This window comes from Podarcis filfolensis (assembly GCF_964270895.1).
Source record: "Podarcis filfolensis genome assembly, chromosome: 12".
In the NCBI taxonomy this organism is placed as follows: domain Eukaryota; kingdom Metazoa; phylum Chordata; class Lepidosauria; order Squamata; family Lacertidae; genus Podarcis; species Podarcis filfolensis.
The window spans coordinates 24,285,221-24,308,959 of NC_139614.1; the positions used below are offsets into that span (position 1 = coordinate 24,285,221).

At 40.4% G+C, this 23,739-nt stretch overlaps 1 protein-coding gene across 2 annotated transcripts in view; it reads left to right on the forward strand.

Annotated features, from left to right (window-relative positions):
- IGF2BP3 (insulin like growth factor 2 mRNA binding protein 3) overlaps window positions 1–23,739 on the forward strand; it is a 66,958-nt gene that overhangs the window by 20,173 nt on the left and 23,046 nt on the right. For both annotated transcript variants that reach the window (XM_083578656.1, XM_083578655.1), the window contains exons 3-5: window positions 7,826–7,874; window positions 23,304–23,355; window positions 23,456–23,519. In XM_083578656.1, the coding sequence (XP_083434782.1) occupies window positions 7,826–7,874; window positions 23,304–23,355; window positions 23,456–23,519 (165 nt within the window). The remainder of the gene's footprint in view (window positions 1–7,825; window positions 7,875–23,303; window positions 23,356–23,455; window positions 23,520–23,739) is intronic.

The window sequence follows — 23,739 nt, forward strand, 5'->3', positions numbered from 1 at the left end:
AACATAAATTACCACACTCTAAACTAACTAGATGGAAAACTGAATTACACATTTTAGAATAAACCGTGAAAATAGACAAGAAATAACATTTCTTTCTCAGGAGTCGAAAGGGCAGTCTTTACAAGTGGAAAAGCACCACCTCCTCTTCAGGAAATTCCTTCCTTCCTTATTGGCGCTTTGTTATGGCTTGGAAGCAAGGTTGTTTCAGAGTTCTGTGGTAATTATTCCACTATTTTTCCTTCTCACCACCCCACCCTAAGCACTGTGCCCCTTTCCTCACTGGCCCAATGAGGGATTAGGGTTGGAGGAAACATGGAGGGACCCTTTGTTACAGGGTTTTAGGCCACAAAGGAAAGTTCACACCCAACACTTCCTTTCCCCTGAGCTAGGAGGGTTGGGGCTTGACAGTTGAGGCATTTGGATCCATTGTATCAAGAGAGGAGTAAGTGACAGTGGGAAGAGATGGGAAATCTCCTATGGTTGAGATAGGTTATAAAGGCACTTGGTATTGAAATTTGTAAAAGAGGCCCAGGAAAACTGTTGAATTGATAGTTTAACATAATCCCTGAACTGAAGTAGAGTTGTCTGTCTGTTTGTTGTAGTGCTTTGCACACTTTGGTGAAAAAGCAATCCGTATTTCTTAACGGGTAGATTCTCAAATATATGATGGGAAAAATAGGATGTGAACCATTTTGCTGAAAATCAGAATTAAGAATGGGAGGAAGATGATGCAGTGTTGATAGATTGCAATGTTTACCATAAACCATGTAAAGTTTTCTATCACTTTTTAAAGACTTGTTTCAGTTGTATTCCATTGTGGAAATTGGTAGGAAAATGCAGAGATATATTTAAGTACTTGGCACAAGAGTTGTAGCTGCTTTACTAAATCCTTTTGCTAAGTCACACTTGGGAATTATCAAATTATGAATGTAAGTTTTTATAGCCTAAGAAGTGTGAAGAACAGTTGGAAGTCCTTGTGCAATACTTTCAAGTACACATGTTGTACAGAAGTTAATTTTTTAAAGACATAGGACGGCACTATTAAAAGCTTGACTCCTTACAAGCATGGGGAAGCTGGCAGGTCATGTGCAAGCAGCCTTCTTCAGCCTGGTTCCCTCCAGAGTAAAAATAGTATTCAAAATATCTGGAGGGTACCAGGTTTAGAAATGCTGCTGTTCAATTTTCCTTCCATGTGTTGACCTCATTTTCACATCTAATTTTCATGAAGGAAGATACTTTCTACTTGCATTCCATCTTGTATGGAATTGCTCCCCCCCCCCCCCAGTTGCTTGGTTTTACTATAGAATAGTGTGGCTGGTATATTTTAGCTCTTAGCCAATATGGTTCAGAAGAAAAACATAGTTCCATGTACCCAAGGGAGGTTGTGGTTTTTGTTTTTCAAACAGCAGGCCACCAGGCCACCTAGGAAGACACTTTGAAATTGAACCAAAAGTGGTTGTTATGGGCAAGGGTCTACTTATTGAAAGGGGGGAAATCGCACTGGGCATGTTCCAAACCCTTGGACATGTCTAAAATAGCTCTTTTGATCTCAGCCATGTTGTGCTAGTCATAATTCAGCATCCAAAATGGTTTGCGTGTGCCCAGCAGTATGTCAGTTTTTGTTTTGCATGTTTCTGGAAAGTTGTCTTTCAGTGCAGTCTTATACTCCAGTGGTGGCTAATCTGTGGCCCTTCAGATGATGTTGGACTTGGTCTTCCATCATCCCTAGACAGCATTACCAGTGTCTGTAGTCCAACAGCATAGAGAACTACAGGTTAGGCACTCCAGCAATACATGTCTACTCCATTAGCCTATTGAGTTCAGTGAGATTTACTGTAAAGGTGTAGACTGCTAACCTTTCTAGCCTCACAGACACATTTGGGATATTAGGAGGACCTAGGCCTCAGATCTGTTTTTGCACCATGGCAGTAATGAGCTGATCAGTGGTTTAATGGTTCAGCCAGTGGAGACAGATGTAATCTATTATTTGATTGGGTGAAGGATAGCTTATGCAGTTTCAAGAGCATCCATTTTATGAGATCTGATGTGATTGTGCATTTGCATCCTTTCTGACGCTCTGTCCTTCTCTCGTCCTGTGGTACTCCATTCCTGGCTCTCCACCCCTGCCCCTGTTGCTCCCTTCCCAGTAATTCTGCATTCAGATTTAGCTGCTTGGATGCCAGTCAGCGCCTTGATAAAGCAGTTATGGAAGAGGAAATGGAAGAGGAAGTGGGAGAGAGCATCACTCTTCTAGCTTCCTCCTTCAACCTTATGTGCAATATTAGCTACCTAATATTGAAACTAGAAGGCTAGTATAGAGGGTGGAAATTCTTAAAATAACCATGTGACATTTGTCCTAGCTGCTTTTGATTTTGGCGTCTAAAAATACTTCTGTGGAAGAAAACTGCTATATTGTGTTTATTTTTGAAAGTACATTTACAACACTATCACATGTATGTTTATTGAGAACTAAATTCTACTGTGTGCTGTAGGGCTTGCTACCAAAAAGAGGTGTGAAGGCTCAGGAGGAAAAAAACAGCAGTGGGGAGGAGTACCCCATGTTTTTTCTGAGACTTCTCCAACCTTTTCTATAGAAAAATTGGAAATTTATGGGGATTGCTGCTGTTGTTGTTTCAAAAAATGAGAACCTGCTTGTTCTTTGGCAAGCAGGAATTATATTTATTGCCTTTTAAGAATAATGCACGATGCAAGCTCCCACTTGAATGGGTTTGAGTGGAGGCAATTCCTTCAGAAAACAGGCTTGCATTCAGCAATGATGAGTTAGTAAAGGTAAAGGTACCCCTGCCCATACGGGCCAGTCGTGTCCGACTCTAGGGTTGTGCGCTCATCTCACTTAAGAGGCTGGGGGCTAGCGCTGTCCGGAGACACTTCTGGGTCACGTGGCCAGCGTGCTGAAGCTGCTCTGGCGAGCCAGCACCAGCGCAGCACATGGAAACGCCGTTTACCTTCCCACTATAAAGCAGTACCTATTTATCTACTTGCACTTGGGGGTGCTTTTGAACTGCTAGGCGGGCAGGAGCTGGGACCGAAAGACGGGAGCTCACCCCGCCACGGGGATTCGAACTGCCGACCTTGCGATCGGCAAGCCCTAGGCACTGAGGTTTTACCCACAGCGCCACCCGCGTCCTAATGATGAGTTGGTTGGTGCTTATTGCTGGGATTGGCAGCACTCAGGAGTTCCCTATCAGGAGCTCCCAAGTGCAAGCCCCAGTTTTGGCAGGAATCTTCTTTTTAGCAAGGAGAACTGCTGTTTTGCATGTGCTGTATGAAGCTGTGCCTGCAATGGAAGAAAGAAAAGAATCAAGAGCGCGTTTAGAATGTGCTCTGATCCTTTGCTTTTGAAATTGGACCACCTGACATCAGGTGCGTCACCGTCAGGGGGGTGTATTGTGGATATTATATTCAAACCGCCGACCTTCTGATCGGCAAGCCCTAGGCTCTGTGGTTTAGACCACAGCGCCACCCGCGTCCCTACACACACACACACACACACATATATATATATATATATATATATATATATATATATATTACATATCTATTATGCATTAGTGCACCTAGAGCAGGGGTGTCTAACTCAAATTCATCGGGGGCCGCATCAGCAGTTTGGTCACCCTCAAAGGGCCGGTTGTATCTGTAGGACTTACAGTACAGGAGAGAAGGGTTCAGGCAGCCGTTGGATCTGTCACATCACAGGATGGCATGCGCTCAATATAAAAACAAGTGGAGGTTTCCTGAATGCATGTAAAGTGGAGGTTTCCTGTGTAGAACGGCCGGCGCCGCTAGAGGGCAGACGTTCTCTGGCTTGTAGGCTGCTGCGCATGCGCTGAAGAGGCGGCTTTCTTGTGTCAAAAAAAAAAAGCGAGAATAAAAGGTGAAGGCTGGCGGCCGGCGGCGGCTACACGGGCCACATGACGAGGTCTGGTGGGCCGAATTCGGCCCGCGGGCCTTGTGTTTGACACCCATGACCTAGAGGGTACTGCTTTCATGAAAGAAGCAAACAGGGTGTTCTTGCTTGTGAATTGCTGCTTGCTTTCCTTTGGTGGTCATTTGATCTAGTAGCTTCTACTTTTTAAGTGTCTATTTTTTGCTACTTTTCAGACATCAAAAAACTAAGATGCATGTGCCTCAGTACATAGGGTGCAGCTACTCTCCGTTATTAAGTATATATATTTACAATTATGCTGATAAAGAACCCAAGGCATGCATACTTTTGAGGTCCTGTGCACACTTGCCTGGTAATAAGCTGAATTAAACAGAGTGCATCTTACTTCTGAGAAAACTTGCATAGATAGCTTTATACATCTCATAACCCAACTAGTACTATTGTGCATGCCTATATATAAATGATGTAGAAAAGCAGATTTAGGTTTCGTATGACAGTAAATACAGAATGTATTTCAATTTTCCCCTCAAATTAGTTTTTCCCCCTCAGAGGGCTGATGTGGCAGAAAAAAACCCTTATTTTCGCATGTCTTCTAAGTTTCAGGAAATCTTAACATTTACACTTCCAGGTAAGCATGCATGGGATTGCAGCCCCAAGTGCTGCTTAACAGGAAGAGTGACATTGTCCTTCAGCATAAAGTCTAAATACTTACTCTGTTATCAGACAAATGTTCTCAAGCCTAAGTATTTTGGTGAAATGCACCATGCACTCTAATTCACATGTGCACATTTCAGCTAATCCTACAGTCTTTCTGTTGAAAAGTATATACTGTCCTTGGTTACAGACTCAATTGAATTCTGCTGCTTTAAAGTAGTATGAAAATTACAACACAGCATTAGTATTCTGATTATGTTTGAGTGTTTAGTAATGGCATAATTCAAGCCACTAAAAGTTCAGTGCACAGTTGCTTCCATAAATTACTTTTAAGATTTATGCACTTTGGGTACATAAGCAAGAAGCTAATCTTACTGGGTAATATCTAGTGTAAGTCATACACAGTGTAGACTTTTTGAAACCAGTGGATTTAAGTTACATATAGTCATTTTCAGTTTACTGATACCTGGCATATGAACTACCACAACTTACGCTGATATTACTTATGTGATCATAGCTTTATACGGATCCTCAATAAATAGGGGGCTGGAGGCTGTTACTTATTGGGCCCTGAAGGCTCTCACAGGGCCGTGTGAGATCTCGTGGGAACCTCCCAGAGCATTTGCACAACCATCTCAGAGCCCGGCAAACTTTTTGTACAGGGAAAAATTACGCAAAAGAGCTTTATTTAAGTTATTCACTTTACTTACCAGGCTTTGGGAGGCTCTGAGTTCTTGGGTGGTGTGAGGAGTACTGATTTTGCTTTTACATTCAACTCCTGGTAGCATAATCCTTGCCTAACTTATGATTGCACTGTACTTAAATACAAAGTCTAATTAAAAAAGCAAGTTATTGTAACAAGGTTATTATATGTTAGGTGTTCAGTGCTGATACTGGGGATAGTGGACTGCCAGTAGTTATGAAAACTTCACCTCTCGAACACAACTGTTACCCTCTCAACTAGCATGTTTCCTCAGTAACAAATTATATTGCCCAAATCTTTAGCTTTTGATTGCCTCTTTGTGGGCATGCCTTATACACTGTTAAGCATTGGCACAATGGTTTTGATGGAGGATTTATTATTATTATTATTTAAAATCATAATAGCACGAGTAAAAGTACTGGAGTCATTTAAAAGCAGTGGGTTTGGACTGCATCTTGTCTGCTGTCACACAGTCCATAAAACTAAATCGCTTGTGGTCAAGTTAGACATGAAATGTTTTAAAGCAAAATTAGAAGGAAGGTCCAAACAGGACACCAAATAGTTAATGATGAAACTTCATTATGAAAGTTAAAACCTCTTTTGTAGGAAAGGAGAATTTATTCCATAGCATATCAAGCGGTAGTGCGTGCATTTCCCTATGCTCATTTATGTAAGGCTGCTAGAATTTATGTTTAGGATTATTGCTCTATCTTTTAAGGGGTATAGACCTTGGAATAGGAAATAATGACATTGAAAGCAAAGCATATCTAGAACTTAACACATCTGTTAGGAAATTCTCCTTTCAGCAATTCTTGCCCAAGAGAAATTTCTGTTGGGTTGTATGTAGTGGAAAAAGCTACTACTGCATCCCTGCAATATAACAAACTAGAATCAAATATTTTTTAAAATAAAACTTTTCCAGGTTCTTCATTTATAGCAGCCCTCCCAACTGAGCGCCCCCAGATGCTGTTGGACACAACTGTCATCCCTGATTACTGGCCATGCTGATGGGAGTTGTAGTTTGAAAAGGCTGGATGTATAGCAATTCACCTAATGCAATTTCCTGATGCACCTTAAACACTAGCGTTCATTGTACCATATAACCTTTCATTGGTTTACATTCCTTTTCATTAGTGTAATCCATGAAAACTTAGGCCATAATTAATGTCTTAGTCTTCAAGGTGCCACAAGATTTTAGTTGTTTTCACCTAGATCCAGTTGACGAGTGAGCAGTTCTTACGTAACATTAAACCACAATTTAAAATATAAAGTATGGTTTAATGTGCACAAGAGCTTTGCTTCCACCACATTTCTGACTGTGCCACACAGGGAGGGAAGCAAGTGAACCCTAAACAAATCAAGAGTCTTGTAGGTCCTGTGGGCTCATTGTTTGTTTCTCTCCAAAGAAACAGTGAGAAGTCAACATGTTATGAGTGATAAGCATTTCATGGCAACAAGGCTTTGACTTGTTTCCTTTCTCTCGTGTGGCATAGTCGAGAGTGAGGGAAGAGTGAATTGCTCATGCACATTGACCATAGTTTATTTTGTATGTGTTGTATACGACGAAGTCTTACTCATTTAAGTCAGTGGATATGACAAACTTAAGTTCATAGAATTCAGTGGTTCTACTCTAAGTATGACTTAGTTGGTTTAACTTTTTGTGAACCACACCAACGTAACATTTGCAATATAATCCTATGTCTGCCTGTTCAGAATTAAGTCTCGTTGATCTCAGTGGGACTTATTACTTGATGATACTTATAGCATTCTATTTTTTTGTCTATCTCAATAAATCTCCTTAATTGTGAATTTTCTGAGTTCTTGTATGAATAGCCTTTCTAGCTTTGAGGAAGTAAATACACTTCCCATGTGATATACAGAACCTTTTTTATCTGTACATCCCAAGGTTATGTAGCATTCTGGGTGTGCAGTTATTCTTCTTCAGGTGAAAAGGAATGAGAGGTGAAGAGACAAAAGGTTTGGCTATTATTCCATTCCGGATGCCACTGGCCCTTGTTTATACTATTACAAAGCAAATGCTTTTATTGCAAGATAGATGAGTGAGGGCCAATATCTTTGAAACAAAGGTGACAATACAACAGCTAGTCAAGATTTCAGAAGCATAGAATGTTAGGAATTCGAGTGCTAATTAAACTGACCATGGTTTTAGAATTTACATATTCTTTCTTTCTCTCATGCACCATTTTGTGAAGTTTCAAATTTGGGGATAGTTTTTACAAGTCTAAAAATAATGCCAACATATTTAAACAGTATGATAGGAGACACAATATTCTTGAAGCAAATATGTTTCATGTGTTAAGAAATGCTTCAATGTGCCAAGAAAATACTGTGAAGAGGAGCGGGTTTTTGAGTAAGATCTCTTCAATTGACTCTTACTGGTGAGCATAAGGTATATAATTATTTGTAGGCATATAATGAAATTATTTTGTGATAATTGCTTCTTACTATAGAACTCATTTTGACCTAGTAATTTTCAGAGATGTGTTATGGAGTGTACATTTTTTGTGTTTAAATAACAGGCTCTCTCTCTCCATCCCCAGGAGTCGAAAACTTCAAATCAGAAATATCCCGCCACACTTGCAGTGGGAGGTAGGCATTCATCTTTGTTTTCAACCTGTTTTAAGAGGATAAATTGGTGCTTTGTTTTTCACCTTTTGCCTCTTTCGCCCTCTCTCTTGTTTTCTCACTCCTTTTTCTTGGTCTTCTAACACATGCAAATTGTTGGCAAGAGCAATTTTGTTCTTTGAAGGATAATTTGCAAAAGTGAATAACAGAACCTCCCAAATATTTCTTAACAGCTGCCGTTAATGTTAGGCAGTTGGAGATATATTTCAGGGTTCTACAGTACATTTTCAGGTGACTGGCAATTTCCTGATTCATTTTATGTCTCAAAAAGCTGATCTGAGCCTCTCTTCTCTGTATAAACATTAACATTTTAGCAACTTTTAGAAATAGAAACTCTATAGCCTTTTCTTGTAATTCTTCTGCCACTGGTTATTTCCATAGCAGCACATCGTAATTTCAGAAGCTCTATGTTAACTAGGTAACAGAATATAGATTATTGTAAAAACGTGTCTTTTTATTTGTGCCTCTTAACCTTTATATGCCAGGGATGCGAGTGGCGCTGTGGTCTAAACCACAGAGCCTAGGGCTTGCCGATCAGAAGGTTGGCGGTTCAAATCCCCTCGATGGAGTGAGCTCCCGTTGCTCAGTCCTAGCTCCAGCCATCCTAGCAGTTCAAAAACACGTCAAAGTGCAAGTAGATAAATAGGTACCGCTCTGGTGGGAAGGTAAACGGCATTTCCGTGCGCTGCTCTGGTTGACCAGAAGCGGCTTAGTCATGCTGGCCACATGACCCGGAAAGCTGTCTGTGGACAAAACGCCGGCTCCCTCAGCCAGTAAAGTGAGATGAGCGCCACAACCCCAGAGTCGTCCATGACTGGACTTAACAGTCAGGGGTCCCTTTACCTTTTTTAACCTCAATATAGTTAGATATAAACAAGCTCCTTACTGCTGCAATTTGATGACACACACATGAATTGTATAAACAACTGATCAAGCAGAGAGGTTTGTGTAGAGAAGATGCTCAAGAACTGGCAGTATTTTTAAAGCCAAAATTAGTGAATACAGTGGTGCCTCGCAAGACGAAATTAATTCGTTCCGCAAGTTTTTTCTTCTTGCGAGTTTTTCGTCTTGCGAAGCACGGTTTCCCATAGGAATGCATTGAAAATCAATTAATGCGTTCCTATGGAGACCGCTTGCCAGGCTGGCGGTGCGGAGAAGGGCTTTTCTCACCACCGCAAGCCTTCAGGACAGGTCCGGGAACAGAGGGGAAGGCGCGCAGCGCTTCTCCTCTGTTCCCGGGGCTTGCGGTGAGAGGAGGGTTTTTCCTCCCCACCGCCAACATTCAGAACAGCATTCTGAATGTTGGCGGTGGGGAGGAAAGCCCTCCTCCCACCGCAAGCCTTCAGGACAGGTCCGGGAACAGAGGGGAAGGCGCGCAGCGCTTCTCCTCTGTTCCCGGGGCTTGCGGTGGGAGGAGGGTTTTTCCTCCCCACCGCCAACATTCAGAACAGCATTCTGAATGTTGGTGGTGGGAAGGAAAACCCTCCTCCCACCGCAAGTCTTCAGGACAGCCATCCGAAGGCTGGCGCGGGGAGAAGGTCTCTCCGCCCCACTGCCAGCCTTCGGAGGAGCCTTCCGAAGGCTGGCGGCGGGAGGAGGTCTCTCCGCCCCACCGCCAGCCTTCAGAGGAGCCTTCCAAAGGCTGGCGCAGGGAGAAGGTCTCTCCGCCCCACCGCCAGCCTTCGGAGGAGCCTTCCGAAGGCTGGCGCAGGGAGAAGGTCTCTCCGCCCCACCGCCAGCCTTCGGAGGAGCCTTCCGAAGGCTGGCGCAGGGAGAAGGTCTCTCTGCCCCACTGCCAGCCTTTGGAGGAGCCTTCCGAAGGCTGGTGGCGGGAGGAGGTCTCTCCGCCCCACCGCCAGCCTTCGGAGGAGGTCCGAGGACAGTGGGGAAGACGCGCTGCGCTTCCGCGCTGTCCTGGAGATTTCCCTATGGGCTTTCGTCTTGCGAAGGAAGCCCATAGGGAAATTCGTCTTGCGAAGCGCATCGAAAAACGGAAAACCCTTTCGTCTAGCGGGTTTTTCGTCTTGCGAGGCGTTCGTCTTGCGGGGCACCACTGTATATGTATATTAACTTAGAAACTATTGTGCCACTCTTTAGTATAATATTTCCAAGATTACTTTTAACATAAAAGGAAAAAAAATGCTTCAGTGAATTAACAGAACATTTCTCAACAATAAAACAGCAGATAAAATAACAGGATTAAAACAACTTGTAAAAATTTTAAAGGCCTGGGGAAATAAAAAGGTCTTTGCTTGATGCCAGAAGGATATTGAAAGAGGTATAACACAAACCCCCACCTCACCCTTCAGGGAAGAATTTGCATGTGGGGTGCCACAACTGTAAAAGCCCTTTCCTTGGCCACTACCTGTGTGGCAACTTCCCTCAATAATGATGGGAGTGATGTAATGTGACTGGATTTCTTTTAGTGTTTTTAAAATGTACACTCTCTCTGTCAGAACACTTGAAAGGTCTGTTATTATCTCTTAATAACAAGCAGCAAGGTATGACAGTTATGTGAAAGGAGAATTTGTCCTCACCCAGAGAATCAAAGTAAGGATGAGGCACTTTCAGAACAAAACTAGAATTTTATTTACATACAGATGATGAGGGTTATATCTTAATAATTACTCTAATAGGCACAACATAGGGACACGGGTGGCACTGTGGGCTAAACCACAGAGCCTAGAGCTCCTGTTGTTCGGTCCCAGCTTCTGCCAACCTAGCAGTTCGAAAGCACGTCAAAGTGCAAGTAGATAAATAGGTACCGCTCTGGCGAGAAGGTAAACGGCATTTTCATGCGCTGCTCTGGTTTGCCAGAAGCGGCTTAGTCATGCCATGTGGCCAGCATGACCCAGAAGCTGTCTGCGGATAAACGCCTATAGAGCGAGATGAGCACTGCAACCCCAGAGTCGTCCGCGACTGGACCTAATGGTCAGGGTTACCTTTACCTTTAATAGGCACAACACTTTGTTTCAGATGCATGTTCTTTACAGAGAGAGCTAAAAATAGCCTTAAAATTAAACCTGTCTCTGAATTGACTAATGACTCTTAGAACGTCTTGTAGGATTTTTACCTTGCCGTCAGGGATACAATCTGGGTTGCCCTGTCTAGCTAATCCCTAATTCAGCCCTAACAAAGCTCAAAACAGATCCCTATATAAGCACTTACCAAGTCCTAACTAACTGACAAACAAGCCCTATTTGAATGTTTAATGGTTCAAACTTTAGCTCACTATTCTCTCCTGATTGGACAAAACTCCTCCCAATCCTGATTGGTTTCTGGGCCACCAGGAGGCTGACCCAAGGTCTGTCTGTTATCACAACCTGCCTCACCTTAGAGAGCAAGATCTCCTGGAACAGGCAGGGCTATGTCGGAAAAGGCTTTGTCACCGACACCTCTTGGCTTTCTAGGCTGGATCTATGAGCATTCCCCAGACTGCAGAACTGATCCTTTGGTTGGTGGTTACAACCCTGTCTGAACACAGTGAACACTACTACCCGAACCAACTGCACACTAACTGTAGTCACCATTTTGAATGCACAGAGAGAAGAAAGCATATCTGTTCCCTTTTGGGGTTACCAGCAGCTAAATCTCAAATTAAACTCATAGTATAAAACCTGGATGTTCAATCTTACTTAGTAGTGATCCACATTTTGTAGGTTTTAATTGTCTCTTTAAAAAAGATATTTTGAGGCAGCCAGCTTGTACCGTACTAAGAAGGACTTATTTGAAGGACTGCCTGCAGTCCCTCTTGTAACCTGCCTGCGCATTGAGATCAGCCTCAGAGGCTCTGCTTATGATCCTGCCTGGCAGGCATGAGAGATCGGGCCTTTTCTGTGGTGGTTTCCATGTTGTGGAACTCTCTTCCCTCAGATCTGCATGATCTCTCCACTGTGGGTTTTTAAAATGGTGTATAAAAAGTAATATATATATTTAAATGTCTTCTATTAAAAATAAAATTCTGCAGAGCTGTCTTTTGTTGCTGTACTGTTTGAATTGGCATTTTAATGACTCAGTGATGTTGCCTTTGTTAATTTGGATTATTTTAGATCACTATTTATAGTGTTGTAAGCTGTTTTCAGTGGGTTATGCCCCCAAAGGCAGCATATGAATTACTTCATAAGTAAATAGAGAAAATAAACCACCTTTGCTATGGTTCTTTGTGTTAATTGGCAGGGATGGGGCAATTGCTTGCTGTGGTTAACATGTGCAGTTACTAAACGTGTGTATCTGATATTTCTAACACAAGGTTGCCATATAGGGTCAGCTTGGCTTGATTGTGACATTTGGTTAAACCTTGATGCCCTTGGTGGATAAGGAAGGTCTAGAATTTCTTGCCTTGTAGATTGTGGTTCAGAAAAACCAATAATAAAATACATTTCCATTTTGTTATTAGGCCTTCCAATTTATTCACTTCTCCATGGTCAGGAAAGTACTTTCTAGTCATCTCTGACACATTGCTAAGGTATTTTGATCTGATATAGTATAAAAAGTTGTGAAGTTCTGGAGCACCATGAATAGTTGTTTTGATCTAGTGAAACTGACTTACAGATGGTAATAGAGAAGCATGTACAGCACAAATGTAAGCCTTAACCTCCTTCTCTAACTTGTGTTTACTTACATTGTGTGGCAAAGTATCTGCTGTGAGGAGCTCTTTTCCAGGAACATACTGTGCTACTGGGTTGAATCATTCTTCTTAGAAGATGTTGGCATCATAATTGTACTTGGTTCAAATAATTTGTTTTCATCAAGGTCACCAAAGGTTTATAGTCTGTGATGAGTCATGTCCTTTTATCCTTTCCAGCTTCATTTTCACCTTGTGTGGAGTAAGGGATTGAGGATTCCACAGAGTGTTTGTACACAGTATGGTTTGTCATAAGGCCTTAAAACAACGTCCATAAGATCGGCTTTTAGGAGTGTAGATTAGTGTCGCCAAAACATTCAGTTTACTCCCATTGTTTTCAGCAGTTTATTCTAGCAGTTACTCCACAACTTAGTAGATTGTTTTTTGTTTCTAGGTTATGACCTTGTATCACATGCACGTTGAACACAAAAATCCCCTGCTGATAGCTTCTTTGTGTGGTATCCCAATAGTAGTAGTAGTAATAGTAGTAGTAGTAGTAGTATTTTAAAAATTGTACCCCCACCCATCTGACTGGATTGCCCCAGACATTCTGGGCAGTTTCCAACATATATAACAACGTAAGAGATTGTAGGTGATCTCTTCCTTGTGCATGTCTGAAGGGTTCTGAAATCATATGTACATATTCTGATGTCTGCTCCTGAATTTATTTTTAAGTAAGTTGTTATACCAACAATAGGTAGGTTTGTTCTCCAGGGATAGTGCCTTTATCAGATATGATGCCTTAGAAAAACTTGACACACTACTGCTATGATCACCAATACCAATGCAGTTTAGAGATTAGATTATCAGACTAGCACATGGGAGTAGGCGTAGGGTTAGGGCTACAGTCACAGGTACACTTGCTCAGCCAGTGCTCGAAATTCCCCAGGTGCGTTTTGTTACTGGCGTGGGTCCAGTTGCAACCAAGTGGAGATTTCTGGGCGCCCAGTTAGCAACTGACCTCTCCATCGAGCCAGCTGACTCACGCACAGTCCTCCATCACCACATCAAGGAAAGTAAGGGCAGAGCTGAGTACAGATATATTTGACAGTGCTGCAACCTTTCCACAGGCCACCCAAATGGAACTAACGAACCACAGTTTAAAAACCTCTGCCTTAATCCATAGTTAATACCATTTCCATTTCCACTGTGCACGTTTCTCCTTCTTGCATGCTGGGACAAGTGAATTGTTGAAAGAGCAGGCTACAGTTAAGCAATGTAGTTGAGACCATAGAATTGCAGTGTTGGAAGGGACCCTAAGGGTCATCTGGTCCAACTCCCTGGCGAATAGACATTCTGGTGTGGTGACTGTAATCTAGATTTAAGATGCCATTTTGTGCCTAGCTTGTATATATATATGAGTTTCTAACATTGCTTGCTCTGGGCCTTGGAGGTCCAAGCTAGCCAGAGGGCCACATCAAGGGCCTGCCAGACTTATGCTATCATGCCAAAAATGCCCCGTATCTCCCATATGCTCCCAGCCTCATACCATGATTTAGAAAGTAATATTAAAAATAGCTATATTTGTGGCATAAAGCTATACATTGCATACAAAGCTGGTGCAATATCTATAAAGAACTCAAACATTTTAAAGCTTTCCTCCCAAAGGAAGGAAACCTTTGACTCAAACCCTTAATTTCTGCAGACAAAGTACAATAATAATGGAATGACAGATTTCATTAAGTCAACAGCAGATTTCTGCTCTTAATTTTCATCAGCCCCATACTTACCACATCACACTACAGTGCTCAGTGCTTCAGTCTCGCCATTGATTCCCCACTTCTTGCTTATAATTCAAGCTTTCCTTCCAACTATTCAGTCCCTTTCATATTCCTTCCTGTGCACCATGCCAGCCCCCCCCCTCAGTCCCCAGTATTATGTAGTTCTGACATGTTGCCAAGCTTACTGAGCTTCTCATTCTGCCTAATGCACACAGTAGTAGAAGGAAAATAGTTTGATGGTATATATGTCAAGACTCCTGGATAAGGGGCAAATCCAGATGCAATGGCATAATGATAATGGAAGTGCAGTGAAATACCTGATACTGAAATTAATGGTGTGAGAGGAGATATCTGACTTTTGAGAGTGAATGGGAAATGGACATGGAAGATTGTTGTACGTACAAATCAGATCTGATTTTTTCTAATCTGTTCATTATACTTATGCCATAAACAAGATGCTTAAGAAATGCCAAAGTTTTTTAAAAAAAATAATTTTTATTAAAGATTTTCATGAACTACAAAGAACTTTCAATTTCTTTCTCTTTTTTTGATCAGATTATAAAGTATTTTGGTACGTTCAATGTAAAATGTAAAACAATATGTTTCTGAAGGTAGGGGAAGAGGGGTTTTCACGTCGGTGTCAATTCTGTATATTTGTTGGTTTATATTGGCGATGAGAGAAGATTTGGGGGGGCAGGGCATGTTTGTTTGCCTTTAATTGCCTTTGATTAACCGTAGTGAGATTTGTATGTGTTTGCGGAAGGGGGATATGGAATATTGGGTCAAGTTAACCATATTCATCAGTATGCTGGTGGAAGATCCCTTCTATTACTGTTGTCAGTTTGAGCCATACCAGGGTGAATGTGTCATCTTTCTTTTGTCCTCATGTCAGTTTTAGTTTGTTGGTTAACTTTTCTAACAAGGCCATTTCCAATACAATTGGTACCAGTGGTCCATGATCATTTTTATCTGGCTATTTTATCTGAGAGAGTAAAGTTAGATTTATTCCATCTTTTTCAGGTCTTTGTCAATTTATTGCCAGAGAGGCTTGTAATTTTGGAGGTGTAATTTGTTAAGGTTTCTGGTTATTTTTACCCCTAAGTATCTCTAAGTATCTAAACTTGGTACGACGGAGCTTTATCTTTGTGATGTTGGTGAATTCTTTTTGGATATGAGAGGGAGTGTTGAAGCACATTGCCTCAGATTTAGCAACGTTCACCTGAAGGCTTAACACCATTGCAAAAGTATTGAGTTCTTCAGTCAGAGTGGTTGCTGTTTTAATTGGGCCTAGTGTCATGATCATCAAGTCATCAGTAAAGAGTCCTAGTTTATATGTTTTGCCTGTTAATTCCATACCCATGATATTAGGGGCTGCCCGGAGTCGAATTGCTATGGGTTCCAGAGCCAGGAGGAATAGAAAGGGAGACAGCGGGCATCCTTGCTTCATACCTCTTTGGATTGCAATGGTGGTGGAATCCATATTGTTGATTATGCATTTAGCTGAGGCTTGGGAGTAAATTTGTCTGAGGGTTTGTAGTACAGAAGGACCGAAGTTCATGCTGGTTAATACTGCTAGTAGGTATTTCCACTCGAAGCAATCAAAGGCTTTTAGTATACAGTGGTACCTCGGGTTAAGTACTTAATTTGTTCCGGATGTCCGTTCTTAACCTGAAACTGTTCTTAACCTGAAGCACCACTTTAGCTAATGGGGGCTTCTGCTGCCGCCGCGCTGCTAGAGCACAATTTCTGTTCTGATCCTGAAGCAAAGTTCTTAACCTGAGGTAATATTTCTGAGTTAGCAGAATCTGTAACCTGAAGCGTATGTAACCCGAGGTACCACTGTATCTAGGGACATAATTGTCAGTGGTTTTTTAGTTGTTTTGCTATGGTTGATCAGGTTCAGTAACTTACTGATGGGATTTGTTATGTTGCAACAAGGGATGAAGCCAGCTTGGTCTGGGGCTATTAGTTTGTGCAGGAAGACTTAGCCAGGATTGATGTGAATATTTTGTACTCCTGATTTATCAGTGAGATCGGGCAATATAATTCTACTTTGAGGCTATCTTTGAATGGTTTTGGGATAGAGACTATTTTGGAGGAGGTCCAGGTTTTTGGGGGTGGGGGGCCCTTATAGGATGTCAATAAATAGGTGAGTCATGTAGGGCGCCAGACTTACCTTGATTTTTTTTATATATAGAATTCTGCTGTGAAGCCATCTGGGCCTGGGGTTTCAGATTTTTGAGGCGCATCTCTAATTCCTCTGAGGTGATAGGACTGTCCATGAATTCTTGTTGCTCTGCAGTTAAAATTGGCATGGATAGTCCTGCTAAAAGGGTTTTGATTTCTTACTCATACGGGTTCTGGGAAGAGTATAGATTAGAGTTAAATTCCACAAATTCTGAAGTTATTTCTTTGGAGGATAATGTTGTGTTTCATCGTTTTTAGTAATGCAGTGTGGTCTTGTTTTAAGTGATGTTTTTCCTGCACCTGTTTGCTAATAGTCTGGAGTTTTTCCCTCCATACTTGTAAAATTGTTGTATTGTGTATAGAATGTTGATTATTGTTTTATTAATTTCTAGTGAGTCAGTCTCCCTTCCTTTTTGTTCTATGAATTTATGGAGTTTTTTAAGCTCCTGCTTGTTTGTATCGTGTTGAAAGAGCTGTGATGTCTTATTCAAGTTTGCTAATTTTTGAGGTTTGTTTTTTGAGTGATGCTTTCTCTTTTATGCAAGCTCCTCTAGCGACCACTTTCATTGCGTCCCAGAGAAGGGGGCTTGTTAAGTTGTCTGCATCATTTTCCTTGAAATAGTTTTGAAGAGTTTTCATGAGACTTTCTCTAGTTACTTGGCTTGTGGTTAGGATAGGGCTAAAGGACCATGATGGAGTGGTTTGTGTTCCCTCTCCTAATTTAAGAGTAGTTTCCACAGGGCATGGTCTGTTACCTTGATGTTACCAATGTTTGTTGTTTCAACCAAGGGGATCAGGCTTTATGTGAGCAGAATGCTATCCAGTCTCAACGTTGTGCCATGGCGCCCGGACTGGAATGTGTGACTGGTGTCTCCTGGGTTTTTTTCACTCCAGATGTCCTGTAGGCCTCCATTTTCTAGCATTTTAAAAATGATTTCCAGGTGGAAATCCTGCCACCCTCTCACATAAGTTGGAGCTTGTTAAGTAAATGGTAAGAATGAAACCTTGGTAAAATCCTTGATTGTTGCTTGGCCTCCAGGATGCTCATTATCCTAGCACAGAAATTTCAGGAAGGGACTGGTATAGTGGATTACAGCTGTCCCATTCCTAGCTATGTGCATTTGAATCCTACAGAAGACTGAGCTTGTGTGTGCTGAGTGTAAGATTGAACCATTGTTTTTGAATAAGCTGATCACTCTTAGACACTCTCTATTCACTGCCAGAGCTGACGAGTAAGCAAACTAGTCTTAGCATTCTTCTGTGGATAAAAAACATTGCACCTCTTTAATTTGTGCAGCAGAGTAGAAAGCTAGTTCGTAAAAGAAGTAACAATTTTAAGAAAGGCTTATTTCACTTACCTCTTGTACTTCCTCCAAGGAGCTTGGGGCCGTGAATGTGATTCTCCACTAACCAAGTTCATCCTCTCAACACCCATGTGATGTAGGTTAGGTTATGAAGTGGTTCACCGACTGAACAGGAATTTGAACCCAGATCTGTCTGATCCTAGCCTGAGCCACAATTTGGCTATTCCTGCACTGTTCATTATTTCATAATTCTTCTATCATATTATTTTCACATACATATCCCAAATGCTAATTTCAGTTTCTCAGAAGGAAAGCCAGATGCATTCTAGATAAAAAGTCCAAATTGAACAGGTCTGAGGAGGGGAGGGGCGATTTCCTTACTTTACTAACTAAAGCAAACTTCTGCTCCAATGGTTTTCCTGTAACAGTATGCTGCCACCATTTAATATCACTTACACTCTTTGCTGTCTTAACTTACCAATACTCCATGGAACGAAGCCAATCAAGTCTAGGTACTATATTTAACAAAGATATTAAAAGTCTTATTTAATACAGGATTATATATTGCACAGGTTTGTGTGGGTACTTTAATATAGTACTGTCTCTTTAAATTGGTATATTTATTTATTTATTTATGTATTTATCTATCTATCTATCTTACTTATTAAATTTCTATCCTCCCTTTCCTCCCAAAGGAGCCCAGGTAAACACATTGATAACTTCTTACTGTTGCTTTAAATGCCAACAGCTTATTTTGCACTACTGTTACTAAACTAAGAGAGCTTAGAGGAACCAGTCATTATGAAAGCTCCTCTGCTAGACTGCTCTTGTATTTACTGCACCCCATTTAAGCCCCACCAACACATTTGAGAGCTCTGTTTCAAACCCTACTTGACCTATTGAATCAAAGGTCTGTTTTTGCTGTCCTGTTGTGGACTCTTTTCTCTGCCTCTCCTGCCAAGCACCAGAGCCTAGTATTCCATACTGCCTCTCACTTCTGCTCTTCATAGACAGGTTATCTTCTCATCATCCATACCAAGTGATTCAGCTACCCTAGTAAGTCTTAGGCTACCTAGTCACTCTGCCTTCCTTTCAGGTCTTCTTCCTTCTTCCTCAATTCTTCTGCTTGGTCGTTGTCATCTTCTTCTGCATTCACCACAGAAGCCAACCATCAACCAAAACAAACCGACCCTGACTGACTAGCACCCAGCCATATATTCATTTTTTCTGCCTCCGAACCCCCAGTCTAGCTCCAGCCAGTCACAATAAGAATTATGAGCCGCAACCACCAGGATACTATGCATACTTTCTATCCTTCTTTTGCATACTGAGACTTCTGTTTCCAACCCCTACTGAACTGTCACTTAAGGCCCCTCAGTGACAGATAAACCAAAGTTCACCTTACCAGACTTCCCCCATTAAACACATTGCAACATACATTACAATACGAATGACACAATTTCCATTAAAAGCAGTTCAAACAAATTGGTTTTCTTTACAAGGTCTAAAAGGGGTAGGGGGATTGTGGTATTACCTCCAGTCCTGCTACTGTTGTATACTATCCCTCCCTTAAGAAGAAAGGTGCAGCTTCAACAAAAATCTGGAAGTTTGTGCTGCCACAACTATAATGGCATCCTGTGTAGGCAGCTTTTCTCCAGCCAGTATCTCCTTTTGTATAAAGACCAGTTCTATATACATCAAAACTTTTATCTATCCTATTCATAAAAAAATTGGTTTGATGCAGATATCAACTAGTGGGCCAGCTACGCATTTCATGTTGAGCATACTCCCTGTGCAGCAAGAAAACTGCTAGCACATTTGCAAAGTTAAGTATGGTTTCACATTGGATGAGGAGCCACGTCTTGCAGTTCCTACATTGCAGGGGGTTGGACTAGATGACCCTCTGTGCCCCTTCCAACTCCTCAATTCTGTGATTCTGCTAGTTCAGTAAAATATATTTTTCCAAACTTCCATTTTTGCCTACCAAGTTGCTACATATGAGAGTCTTTTTCCTTCTTTTTCCTGACATAACTACCAGTTTCTATCATCACTAGTTTTCCATTAAATTACAAATATACACTAAGTACGTTTGGATGTTCTTATTCCATTACCCCCATTTCTAGACTTTAGTTCTGTGGTCTAGCATTAAATTTTAAGAATGCCAGTGTAAAAATGTGTAGGCTTGCCTTTTAAACAAGCTGTTAAAAATGTTCCAAGTATTGTTTCATCAGTATAGCTTGAAAGCATAGTTTTGCTTATGGTATTCCTTTTAAATATTAGTCAATATTGTAGTTTTTAAAGCCTTCATTGATTTTCATGTGTTCAGTTGACCCTGTGCTATAGTTTTAAGTTGCTCAGCTGACAACCATGCTCATAACACCTTGGCAACAACTGTGTGAATAAGATCACTCCATGTGTGTGATAACTCTATATAGATATAGATATAGATATGTATGAGAATGAATGAGAAAACTGGGTTTGAATTGAAACACTTCAAATATTAACTCCCCTAGAGTTTTGGTGTAGGATAGTACTGTTTATAACACAGTCAAGGGTTGGCTTTTAGAGTCTGATGAATGAAAGTCCACAGTGTAAGACTGCAGCTTTTTGTGTGCAAGAAAGAGGCATCTGTGTTATAACAAGAGGGGGAGACCCAATGTAGACAAAGCCAGAGTTCCTTCATAAAAAAGGAATGAATTATTTTCTAGCTGGAGTAAATATTTATACAAACAAACTTTTCTTTTCAGCTGCTCATCAGGATTGCTATCGCACTACCAACTTGGCTCGAAAATTGGTTTTCGTTGCCCAACACGGCTGCACGTGGTGATAGGGAGGCGGATGAGGAGTTCAGACAAAACTGGCTTGTCTCAAAGTAGAGCGAGAGGATTTGGCTGTTTGAAATAAAATGTAAAGTGATTGGGGAGTGGGGGATATGTCCAAATCAAGCAGGAAGCAGGAGCTAGATAGTATGAAAAGTGTGTAAGGAAACTCAAGCGTATAAAGAATCTAGAATGCAAGAGCTAATTTTAATTAATGCAGAAGGGGTTTCTAATGCATTCATATACATGTTGCTTGAGGCGTGGTGGTTTTTCGTGGCATGGTCCTCTCTTGGTGGCATGCTTATTATTTGTTTTGTTTTCATGTGATGGTGTTGTAATTTGGCCTTGCAGTTTTCCAACTTGTCCGACATGAGCAAGGGTGTTATTGTGTGCTGGTGAACAGTGAGCTAAATATTTGGTGGCAAATTCTCATATTTATATGCAAGCTTGGTTTCTCATATTTCCATCAGTCTGTGAGGGTAACCAGGGGAACCTGTGTGTTTGCATGTATGTATGTATGTATGTATGTATACATACTTCTAACACATCCTTGGAAATGGACACAATTTTTTATGTATGTCAACACAACAAACAATGATAAAGTCTCCACTACTGCAGTATGCTGATCTTTAGACTCCTTAACTATTTGGTCATGCTGTAATACAAATAATACCTTCAACCATGTCAGACACCTAAACCAGATCAACACAAAAGGCTGATGAAAATTAATAAACAGAATCTCCACTAATGATTTACCCAAACATTTCCATAACATTGTATCTACTTAGAAATGTTTATATGTGTTGTGCACATATGTATAACTTTTCTAAAAAGAAAAAAGAAAAAAAGAACAGAACTTTCATTATAAACAGCACAGTAGTTTATCTTGGCATTTCTCCCCCCCCCCAAAAAAAATACAACAGCCTCTATAATTTCCTTTATAATCCTGAATTTTTTGAAGAATCAAGACATGTCTTGAAGAAGCAAGACATCATTTGACACCCCACAATAATAATATAACAGTATTCAGCTGTCTCAAACATAGTATTAATAGTAAGAGAGAAAATTACACTTCACTGTGTTACGCTCTCATACAAGAATACTGTTTTAACTTAAGGGAGAGGGAACAATGTCATATCAAGTCTGCTAGCAAATAGCTATGGTATTTTTCTTCCAATGTCCAAATAGAGGTTTTAGCTCAAAAGTGTTATTACCGTATTTCATATATTAATAGTATCATGCAATCATGGAAGTTTGAAGATTCTTTCCACAGCTAAACATTTATATTATTGTAAATATATCTATTTATTTAACTGCATTTTTATACCAATTGTAAATAAAACATTTAACCTGCTTACAAATGTAGCCACCAAGAATTTATCATACATTGCCCCATACTAAATTGTTGGTCACACAGAGACATGCCCAAGCCACATCAAATACCTTAAATCATTTCTGCCACCTCCACCCTTTGTTCTGTATCAAAAAGGAAGCAAAAAGCATCATGTTACTTTATCCTGGGTTCTTCACAATAGCCCCCAAATAATTTATTTTTATTTAGAAAAATCTATATACCACTTGATTGTAGTGAAACCTCTAAGCAATTTACAAGAAATATTAAAATTATCAATAAGAACAGTTAAAAACAATTAAAATAAGTAAAATTAACAGTTAAACAGGCTAGAAAGCCCAAAAGTAGCCTAATGCTTATGGGGCAAAAAGCTGTATTTCCAAAAATTAGGTTCCTTTTTAAAGGGGTCGTTTGAATCTTAAAATAAGAGGGCTAAAGTATAAGTAGCTTTTGTGATGCTAAAATCTGAGGTGTGTTTTAAAGTCCTTCCAAGTACTTTGGCATTGTACCTAACAAAATATTCTTACAATTCTTGCTGAATTTAGTCTGAGTGTGATTAACAAAGATGTTGTAGGTTGGTTGGACTTGAAAGGTTACATTCCAGGCATACACAAGTAAATTCTTAATCAGATGTCAGTGAAAATGTTTAAATAATATCATTCACTTGTTAATAACTTTATGATAGTCCTAAACATATTAACTACCATGCAAGATCCATTCAAATTAGTGGGATTACAGTACATCTCACTGAGTGAACATGTTTATAAAATAAAGATTGTAAAGTACTTTTTGCATCACATGACTTTTAGTAAGTAGTAGATACAATAGCTGAACACACAAGGTGTATTTGAAATATTTCAAGGTTGCTTATTTCGATTCAACTTTTATGTTTAATGAGCATTTTCAGTTTTAATCGCACTATGATAGTCGTTGTTGTTAATATAATTTAACAATTTCACTATAAGGACCAAAATTATATAATAAAGAGTAATTGAAAGACTGTGATATAGGAGCAAAGGAGTTAGAGCAGAGAAGTGTAAATTTACCATTACACCAACCAGACTAGTTCCTGTTTTGTTTGTATTTTATTCTGTTTTCTCTTCTTGTCTAGATTTTTTTCCCCATTCATAGCTATGGAGAACTGACTGACTTGCTGTAAATGCTAGTTTTCACAATAGGTTTGTTGTATGCATTCATTTTGTTGCTAGTTCTTGAGCTATACTTGGAGTTCAAATAGAGAACACAAGATGGAGAAACTTTCGGGCGGTTCGGGGGAAAGCCATACCCAATAGTTTTGTAAAAAGCAAACATAATTTGGGGTTTCTTACAGGCTGTTTTCACATACAGCTACCATAGAAACTAATTTTAATGTGCTCCTTTTTCACAGGTGCTAGACGGATTGTTAGCACAGTATGGAACAGTGGAGAACTGTGAGCAAGGTAACACTAAAGTCAGACAATTAAAGAAAAAATTTAGGGATGTAAGCATAAAATTAACCTCCCCCCCAATATAACCTTTTCCTTTCCTTTCTTTTTCTAGTGAATACGGAGACAGAGACTGCAGTAGTTAATGTAACATATGGCAATAAGGATCAGGCCAGACAGTAAGTGTTTATTTACTTGGATTTTATATCTGAGACTTACATCAGACTAAACGTGGCTAGGATTATACTATAAGATTCAATTCTATGGACTAAAATTCAAAATTGTGGGCTAATGCAATTGCCGTAACTTCTTGTCTGATTGAATGGCAGTTCCATTGAAGCTGATAGAAATCTTAATTGGTGTTTGTGGAAAATGCCATAAAAGTTCGTGCAACATATA